The sequence below is a fragment of the Pan troglodytes genome, chromosome 2 (assembly GCF_028858775.2).
Source record: "Pan troglodytes isolate AG18354 chromosome 2, NHGRI_mPanTro3-v2.0_pri, whole genome shotgun sequence".
Lineage (NCBI taxonomy): Eukaryota > Metazoa > Chordata > Mammalia > Primates > Hominidae > Pan > Pan troglodytes.
In genome coordinates this window covers 3,997,453-4,007,906 of record NC_086015.1, presented here as the reverse complement: position 1 = coordinate 4,007,906, position 10,454 = coordinate 3,997,453, and the positions used below count along the sequence as shown (strand labels likewise).

The 10,454-nt window shown below is 36.1% G+C and overlaps 1 protein-coding gene across 1 annotated transcript; it reads left to right on the top strand.

Moving 5' to 3' along the window:
- Window positions 1-7,554: 7,554 nt before the first annotated feature.
- Window positions 7,555-8,493, top strand: LOC129143464 (olfactory receptor 4F3/4F16/4F29-like). Its single transcript, XM_054680358.1, has one exon. The coding sequence runs from the start codon at window positions 7,555-7,557 to the stop codon at window positions 8,491-8,493; it is 939 nt and encodes a 312-aa protein (XP_054536333.1).
- Window positions 8,494-10,454: the final 1,961 nt, after the last annotated feature.

The following is a 10,454-nucleotide window of genomic DNA, read 5'->3' as shown; positions in this document are numbered from 1 at the left end:
AGCAGCTCTCTTCCTGTTTTATGCAGCTGTGTGTGTATGTCTGCAGTGATGCCGTACTGGATCTGGTTCATCTTGAGAGAACTATACCTATCTGAATTTTTGATGATGCTCTTTTCTTAGTTCCCTTGGCAAAACAGGTAGGTGAGGGATAGAAATAAAATCTATACTTAGTAAATCGGTGAGCCAAGGTCTGTGACTGGCGATGAGTGAATTACATTCTCCTGAGTTGGGTGCAATGTCTGCCTTCTGTGTGGCCATTTGCTGTTGCCACTAGAGAAGGAGGATGCAGCAGGGATCAGGCACCGTGGAGAAAAGTCGCCGTGTGTAGGCAGCTAAGAATGTAGGAAAATGAACATCTCGGCTCCCAAAGGACGAGAATAAAGCTGTAGAAGAATGTCAGGGAGGAATCTGAGTTGATTGTATGACTATTCATCCTTCTTCCCACATTTTCTCGACTGTTTAGCTCTACTTTTCTTCGCGTTGGGTCTCATTTTCCTTCCTGTGTGGCCTGTGCCTTATGGTCAGCTCGGACGTCCATCAGTCTATCAAATGCCTAGAAACCTTTCGCCCTTTGTCACCTTCTGTGTCACCCAGCATTCCCCTGCTCAGCCGTCTTCATTCTCATGGTGGAATCCTTTTGGTTTGATTTCAAGGGTCCAGCACCGTTGATGTCACAACAGAGTGGCATGGAAGGTTTCTGAAAATTTTGTCATCTAACCTCTCGTGGGGACTTTTAATTAATTCAGCTTTTGACAACTCCATCACATTCATTATATTATCCATTCATTCATTCATTAATACATTTGACATTTATAATGTGTGCCAACAATGTGCCAGGTCAAAACTGCCCACTTACAATGTAGAACATTTCTGTAAATTTTATTTCAATTTTCTTGTATATCTTCTCCTTTATTCTACCATCCCACTTGATCTTCTGCCACAGAAGTTCTCTTCTCTCTCTTTGTTCTCTCTTCTCCTCCTTTATTCTTGATACCTGCTTCTGTGTTGGCTCCTTGAGGCCAGCACTTGTCCTCCTACCTCTGTGATGTTCTGTCTAGTTTATGGGTTCCTTTTCCTACTTTACATGATCAATGTGGATAGTTTCTATAGTTGGGTCTTTGCTTTTTAATCTTTTTTTCCTGTGTATTATTTCCTTCAGGGACCTTATGCACTCTTACACATCCGTCTATTGTTTTTATATGGATTACTATACAATTACATGTTGGATTTGTACTTTTCCCCCATATATCCTGTCATATGTTTTCACCTGAGCATCTCAATATCTAATACTCTTATTTGCTTAAAATACACGTGACTATTTTCTCCACCCTGACATATTTTATGTTCAACTTTCTAATTTCTAAAAATGGACCTACCATTGTCCTATTTATTCGTGCTTAAATCTTGGTATTTTCTTTGAGTTCATGCTCCTTCGTATTCACTCCAGCTGTGATAAGTCACCAATGCTTTGGGTTTTCACTTACCAGTATTTCTATTTCTGTTTCCATAGCCTTAAAGCTGGAACTGTGTAGTCCCAGTGCCTCTGTGTGGCCCCCAAGTCTGCTCCATTTCAATCTTATCTTAAGGGAACTCCCCTCCGTTTTTCTTTTCCTCCATTTGATACCTCACACTTATAGATGAGGCATCTTCCCTAATTACTGGCCTCATCCTCAATTCCCGGGACCCATACCTTCACTGGCTCCCTAAACTTATTTAATAATTCTCATATACCTTTGAGAAGTTTCTAATGATAGGCAACAAATGAATCTTGACTACCTTTGTTATTTTCCTTTCTTCACCAAAATGATTTTTAGGATGTAGACAATCTGTATGCTTCAACATACACCAAACTTACCATTTTTGAAATATTTTACAATCTACTTGAAAAGACTTCTTTAGACCCTATATTCATGTATTGTAATATTTATCCTCTTTTATGGCTATACTCAAATGCCACATCACTATAGTGCCTTCCCTCATCACTGTAGCTATCTCTTTTCACTCTACTTATATTGTAGAGGATTTGTTGCACTTCTTGAACTGCTGATCTCAAGCGATTTGCTTGCTTTGGCCTCCCAAAGTGCTGGGCTGACAGGCGTGAGCCACTGCACCTAGCCTGATTTGTTCCACTTCTACTATATGCATCACACATGCCTGATGCATATTTTAATGCACGTTGGATAAGGATCGGCTTTGTACGACTTCAGTCTTTCTTGATGTGTGACACCCACTTCTATTTTGGCTCCACTTTAACAAAATGAATAAGTGAGAAGGTAATACTGGAAACAGAACATAACTGTGACTAGGAATTTGGTCTTGACTCGCCATTTAATTTTCTGATGTGCATGACTGTTTTCTTCACATGTGAAATTTAACATGAAGTTGAAACTGGAGAATTTTATATTTTTCATGAAAAAGGCAATTTGGGAGAAAAGTCCATTTTCCTGAGGATAAGGTATTGTATGGTTTGACTGCTTTGCCTTGGCTGGTCAACACATTTGTACACCTGGATAGGCACAGTTTTCAGAAATCCTTTCAAGCATCTACCAATTCTCCTGTCTACAAGTTTACCTTCCTCCCATTTCTCATTCCTAATGACAAGGGAAATATCCAGTGTTATCTGAAGTGGTCATAAAAGACATTTTTTTTCTTTTTATGTGAGGAATTGAAACTTATGGCTTTAGATTATGGGGCTTACCATCAAGGAAAGGGTGTAGCGTGGTCAGAGGACAAAACTTCTTCCTGCATTTCTCAGGAAGTCTTTGATTAGTGTGTCCACCTAGGAGCAATTTTTTTTTTTGGGGGGGGGGGTGCTGGGAAATATACTTAAGTGATTAAATCCAAGTGTAGACATGAGAGCTTTACCTAAAGCCAGGTCTAATTACCATACCTGAGAATCAGGGAGTATTTAAAATTTGAGAAATAATTTTCTATACTTGAAAGTCACTTATGTAGGTAGGCCTCAGATTATAATAAATAACATTTATTGTGCTATACTATGCGGTAGGTATGAGGTTAAGTATTTTTACCTATATTATATCACTTATTTCTTACAAATGGAGCAAGGGAGCAAGCAAGCAAGGGAGGTATTATTATCCCTATTTTATGTATTTATGTATTTATTTTTGATTTCTATTCTTTTGGGTTTTTTGTTGCTTTTTATTGATGTATCATAGTTGTACATGTTTTGGGGTACATGTGATATTTTTGATACATGTATACAATGTGTAATGATCAAATCAGAGTAATTTGAATATTCATCACCTCGAATATTTATCTTTACTTTGTGTTGGGAACATTATAATTTTTCTCTGCTAGCTATTTTAGAATATATAATAAATTATTGTTCCCTATGATTTCTCCATTGTACAATTGAATACTAGAATTTATTATGTCTATCTACATATCCCCAGTTCAATAACTATAATTTCTCTGCTGTGCAATCAAATACTAGAACTTCTTCCTTTGAACGCTATATCCCTAATTCAATAACAAGTAAACTGAAGCTCAGCATGGTCTAGGAACTTTGTTACGTTAACACAGCAAGTGAGTGCTGCAGCCTGGATCCAAAAATCAGGCCTGGTCGACCTCAAAGTCCAGATTATTGACCTTTCTATCATAATGTATGGAGGTAAGTTTGTGAATTTATTCAAAAATCAGGCCTGGTCAACCTCAAAGTCCAAATTACTAACCTTTCTACCATAATGTATGGAGCTAAGTTTGTGAATTTTCATAGTTTTAGGATTTGAAGATAAAAGAGGTGAAAATTTGGAAATGGTTTCTGGACTTTTGAATTTTGGCAAACAGCTATGTGATAAGTCCACCCTGCAGACCCACAACTTTTGGAAATAACTCTACTGTGACCTTCAGTAGCAGAAGCTGCTCCTGGGGTGGTAGAACACAAGGAAAACACACACTAGTAAAAATTTCATGTGCCTTCTTTGTTCTGTACATGTGTTTCTCTTGATTAGTATATGGTAGGATCCTCAAATCATAATAACAAGTATACTTTTTCCAGTGAATTGCATGTGTATATTATTGTATAGTATAAAAGGCAATATTTCCATTTATTATCATCTGTGCTTTTCAAAGAAACTCTGTGAGTCCAACAGGGCAGATAATAGAAGCAACTGCCCTTTCTCTCCCCCTTTAAATGCAACCCAATGTCAAAGTCCGTAGCATCCCCAAATGAGTGTATTAAAGGTGAGAAATTCCCAAAGTCAAAGTCAGTAGCATTCTTGAATGAGTGTATTAAAGGTGATAAATTTATTTTATTTATGTTCTTTTTAACCTGTGTTCTCAGAAACAGAGACTACTGTATTTCATCCTACCTTAGTCTTGCTTAGCAGTTTCTCTTCTCCTTTGAGGCTCTTTTATTTTTAAATCATTGTTCATATCTTCTAATCTCCCCTTTCTCCCATTCTTTCCATATTTTTAATCTTTTTTTAACTTTATCTCTGTTCTACTTTTTCTGTATTTCAAATTGATCCATAGACTTTAGAAAAATGAGTTGAATGCTGGCTGTAGGCTGTCTTATCCCCAGCAAGAAACATGTTGTAAAGTCTTAGTACCTTCCCACTGGAAGATCATTAGTCATGGCTACTATGTTTTTAAATGAGAATTGTTTTAATTATGCATTTTAAAATTATTGGAAAACATGAGGGAGAGGAATGAACCATAAGTAATAAAGATTATTGACTTGAAGTTAAGACCTTTCTATGATCTGGGATTATTAGTCTTACTTGTCAATCAAGAACTATCCACTTTCTATTTGTTTGTGGGTATCTAATATGGTTATATACACAGAAGTAATGATAATTGATATGAAAAGGTCTCCTCCTGTTATATCAATTTAGGTATTTTTCACACATTGTATACCTCATTCTTCTCCTATTCAATTTTCACTAATTCCTAAAGGGTCAGGTCAATGTCCTTGGCATAACCTCCTCCACCTGTTCTTAATGGCAATCGTCTCTTCTGCCCTCCAATATCTATAACACCTTTTTCTTTAAAACTCTTTGAATGTTTATCTTAATACTCATTTGATATATATTGTATACCACATATGATTGTTTGTTATATGTACAATACATGTTTTTTCAACTTTTTTTGGTTCTTTCTATTTACAGGAATTAGAGAAAGAACAAATCAGTGTGAAGGAGAATTGTCAGTAAAATTACAAGAAAAGATTGAGATCATAATTGACCTTTGAGGATAATAAAATTTAAAGACCAAAAGGATGGACTTCACAGAAACATGACCTTAGGTTGTTTTTGCAGTTGTAGTAACTGGTTATATGACCAAAAAAATATGAAGAATGGGTAAACAAATTCTGATAGTAATGATCAGTCACTTTGCAAATATAAAGTTACTATTTACTACTGTATTGTACAGGCTCAATAATCTTCGTGTATACATTTTATGTATTTATTGTCAGGCTGTTATATAATTCAGTATTTATAATAGATACTATGTATAGCAATCTATGGTTAGTTTTGGTCTTAACCAGGAAAAATCACTCTTTTGAGTTTTGCTGTTTTTACTAGATTATTTTTACTGGATGATTGCTCATATTATTTGATTATTATTGCAATTTGTCTTTCTGGAATAGGAATCAAGAGGCCTGGATTCTGGTTCCTATTCTATCAATTGTGTGAATTTTGGAAACTCAGTTTACTTTTCTGGGCCTCATGGTTTTCATCTGAATGATGACCAACTTGGATAAAATGGTCTTTATATAATTTCGTAGGCATTTCCCTTGCCAAGGGCTTGAGTCTTTTTCAACAATTATAGAGTTTTCTGGTCCCTCTTCCCAGTGCCTCAGCACCTTGCTATTCATGTTCATCTGATCAGTTGTTTGCACGCTGACTTACATTACCCTGATGGGCAGTACCTGTGGCTGTTTCTGCTCCCTCACCCAGTCCATAGGCTTCTGGTTATAAAAAGTGTGCATCTTGAGACTGTGGACAGTTGGCTCCAGAGGTGACAGTATAATCACTTCGCGCAGAAGAGGATAGAGACTCATGCCAGTGGTGGTGAGCAAGTATTAGAGATATGATGTGTGCCTCTGTGAGTTTTAGGGTCTAAGATAAATTATGGCACTAGGAAAATGGTCCTTTGTGTCAGAAGAACTGGAGTTGTTGGTGCAAAAATGTATGATGTCAGCATTGCAGTTTTATTTGTACCTCAGCAACTTCTAAAATAATCTCTATTAAGTGTTTTCAGGAACTACTTTCTACTATAGGAAAATCATTGAGGTGAGTATCCATCTGGACACAGAGAAATATAACACTGTTTTCTGCTCACCCTCCACTTCACATATAAATACAACATGTGTTAAAGGACTAAATTTCTAGTGTCACAGTTTGTACTTGATAGTTTGAAGTCAATAAGAAAGCTCATATACCTTCCTAAAAGTCACTTGTTAATGTTTGATATTAATCTAATTTTATCATAAATTAAAAGTATAAAACTACAAATTTCTTAAAGATAAAATATCCAAATGGATTCAGTCAAATTAAGCATGATAATATCAAATATCAGAATAGGTTACCATGCAGGAGGTACTGAGTACTTAAAAGGGTGGGGAATGCAATGAACATAAAAGCTGGTACCAAGGGGAGGAGGAGACAGTGATGAATTAAAACATTATCTTAACTAATCCAAGTGCTGGTCTTCAATACTTTCATGTGTATAGACAAAGAGAAACTGCAGAGATTTCTCACAACCTCTGTGGCCATTTTATACATCTTAGCAAAAACTCTGGTGAAATCCCTCCAAAACATATTTATTAGGCATGGAAAAAGCCTTACATGACAGGTGGCATAGGCTCCTTATGAAATCATTGCAGGATGGGAAGCCATTTAGGGCTTCGTAATTGTGAAAGATTGTATAGAAACTGAGGCACTTAAATAGCAGTGAGCATGAGAAAATGTGGTAGATAATGGTGGTGATTCTATTTCTTGTGAAAGTCCACTTACTCTGTTCTGCTACAGTTGTGGGCTTTCTGATTTCACATACCCCAGTCTCTATATTCTGTCTCAATCCACAGCCTACCTCAACTAAGTCCGTCCCAGGCACCTCTTACTGCAGGTGATAATCCATCTGTTAATCATGTTTTCCTCTTATGTCTACTTTCTGTCAGAGAATTGTGGGTGCAAACTGGGAAGGGAAGGAAATTATAAGAATATGTATAAGTACAAATGGAATATGTTGGAAATAAGGAATAGTTAATATCACAGGTCATTTAAACACCTGATGAATTTCATGGATAGTCAGGAATCTTGTTCTTATCTAACCTGTTAATTTTAGATCAGACATTACACTGAAAGTATTGATGATGGGTTTAAATCAGGTTGCAGCTCACATGTTGTTATAATATTATGTTGATTTTTTGTTTTTAATATGTGAGGAACAGAATAACTGTATACTATTTATTCATAGTGACATTGCAATATTAATGATTTTAGTACATATTATTATCTTCATAATCACAATTTCCTCCCCATTTTCTTAGTTCTCATAATTTTAGCCACAGCCCAGTTGGCTGGACCAATGGACGGAGAGAATCATTCAGTGGTATCTGAGTTTTTGTTTCTGGGACTCACTCATTCATGGGAGATCCAGCTCCTCCTCCTAGTGTTTTCCTCTGTGCTCTATGTGGCAAGCATTACTGGAAACATCCTCATTGTGTTTTCTGTGACCACTGACCCTCACTTACACTCCCCCATGTACTTTCTACTGGCCAGTCTCTCCTTCATTGACTTAGGACCCTGCTCTGTCACTTCTCCCAAGATGATTTATGACCTGTTCAGAAAGCGCAAAGTCATCTCCTTTGGAGGCTGCATCGCTCAGATCTTCTTCATCCACGTCATTGGTGGTGTGGAGATGGTGCTGCTCATAGCCATGGCCTTTGACAGATATGTGGCCCTATGTAAGCCCCTCCACCACCTGACCATTATGAGCCCAAGAATGTGCATTTCATTTCTGGCTGTTGCCTGGACCCCTGGTGTCAGTCACTCCCTGTTCCAACTGGCATTTCTTGTTAATTTACCCTTCTGTGGCCCTAATGTGTTGGACAGCTTCTACTGTGACCTTCCTCGGCTTCTCAGACTAGCCTGTACCAACACCTACAGATTGCAGTTCATGGTCACTGTTAACAGTGGGTTTATCTGTGTGGGTACTTTCTTCATACTTCTAATCTCCTACGTCTTCATCCTGTTTACTGTTTGGAAACATTCCTCAGGTGGTTCATCCAAGGCCCTTTCCACTCTTTCAGCTCACAGCACAGTGGTCCTTTTGTTCTTTGGTCCACCCATGTTTTTGTATACACGGCCACACCCTAATTCACAGATGGACAAGTTTCTGGCTATTTTTGATGCAGTTCTCACTCCTTTTCTGAATCCAGTTGTCTATACATTCAGGAATGAGGAGATGAAGGCAGCAATAAAGAGAGTATGCAAACAGCTAGTGATTTACAAGAAGATCTCATAAATGATACAATAAGCCCTTCTCATTAAACATGATATGGCTTTATGTTTCTTTCTTTGAGATTTTAGATTCAGGAACTATGAGACATTATGTATTGATTTGAGTGTTATTAGACCAGTAACATAATTCTTATCTGATGAATATATGATAAATATATTCCTTGTTCAAAATGAGTCATAAATTCAACACATCTCTACATCTATATTATGCCCATTTAATTTCTTTCAGCAATGTTTTGTAGTTTTTGGTGAACAGGTACTTTATGCATATGTACTTTGTATTTATCTCTAAGTTTTATATTTCTGATGCCCTTTTAAGTGACATTTTTATTTCAATTTACAATTGTTTATTCTTAGCTTATGGGCACATAATAGATCTTTGTTTGACATTATATCCTGTAAACTTGCAAAACTTATTAGTTCCATCAGTTTTTTATAGGTTATGTAGGATTTTCTTTATAGATGATTATGTTGTCAGTGAATAAAGACATTTGCTTTTAAAATTCTGGTATGAATTCACTATATTCATTTTGTTGAATGCTGAGTAGAATTAGAGCAGACATCTTTGACTTGTTCCTGTTATGAAATATATTAAATATTTCATCATTAAGTATAATGTTAGCTATAATTTTTTTCATAGGTACTCTTTAACAGGCTGAGAAAGTTTTCTGTATTCACAGTTTGCTGAAAATTTCTTTTATCTTTAGTCAGGAATAGATCTTGGATTTTGTAAAGCTTTTTCGTTTCAGAATCAGGGTAATGCTGGCCCTTTAGAATGAGTTGGGAAGCATCTGCTCTTCTTAAATTTTCTGCCATAATTTTGTAGAATTCATATAATTTTTTTCTTTAAAAAGGGAAGTACTTAAGTATTTTTTCCCATACGTTACCCATAAGTAAATCTAAAGGAAAGTGGGAAACTTTGATACGCATTGGTTGCCCCCTGGTGGAGATTTCTGGGTTCTTGATTATTTTAACACTGGAGATAGAATCTGGTGGAATGATGTCAATGCTACCGTGATTAAGAGGTGTGTAGGAAATGCTTCATGTAAGAGAGAAAATAGTCTTTATGAGAATCTGCCTGGTGGAAAGGAGTTGGTGCAACAATAACAATATAAATTAGTGAAAAATTTTAAATTGACAAATAATAATTGTATCTATTTATGGGGTACAATGTAATGTTTTGATACATGTTTAAATTGTGGAAAGATTAGGTCTATCTTATTGACATACATATCTTTTTTGTGGTGAAAACATTTAAAATCTACTCTGTTAGTCATTTTGAAACATACAATACCTTGTTATTTATTACAGTCACCATTCTGTGCAATAGTTCACTGAAACTTTGTCTAACTGAAACTTTAAACCCTTTTATCAACATCTACCTTTTCCATGTCTACCCCCAACTCCTAGCCTCTGATAATCACCATTCCATTCTCTACTTCTATGAATTCAACTTTTTTAGATTCCACATATCAGTGAGATCATGTGACATTTGTCTTTTCGTGCCTGGCTTATTTCACTTAGCATGATATCTTCTGGGTTAATTCATGTTGTCACATATATCAGGTTTTCCTTCCTATTAAGCCTAAGTAGTATTCCATTGTATATATACACTACATTTTCTTCATCCATTTGTCAGTTGATAGACACTTGTGTTGATTTCATATTTGGGTATTGTGAATAATGCTGCAATGAACATGAGCCTGGAGATATCTCTTCAGCATATTGACTTAAATTCCTTTGGATATATACAAGGAAGTGGGATTGCTGTATCATATAGTAATTCTAGTTTTAGTTTTTTGAGTAACTTTTATCTGTTTTTCATAATAGTATCAATTTACATTTCCACCAACAGTGTACGAGGGTTCCCTTTTCTCTGTATCCTCTTCAACGCTTGTTATCTTTTATCATTTTGATAGTAGCCATTCTAACAGGTATGAAGTGGCATCTCACTGTCATCTTAAT

What these genes read in the sequence shown, in the direction of transcription:
- LOC129143464 (XM_054680358.1), top strand. Translation starts at nt 7,555, where the DNA reads ATGGACGGAGAGAATCATTCAGTGGTATCTGAGTTTTTGTTTCTGGGA.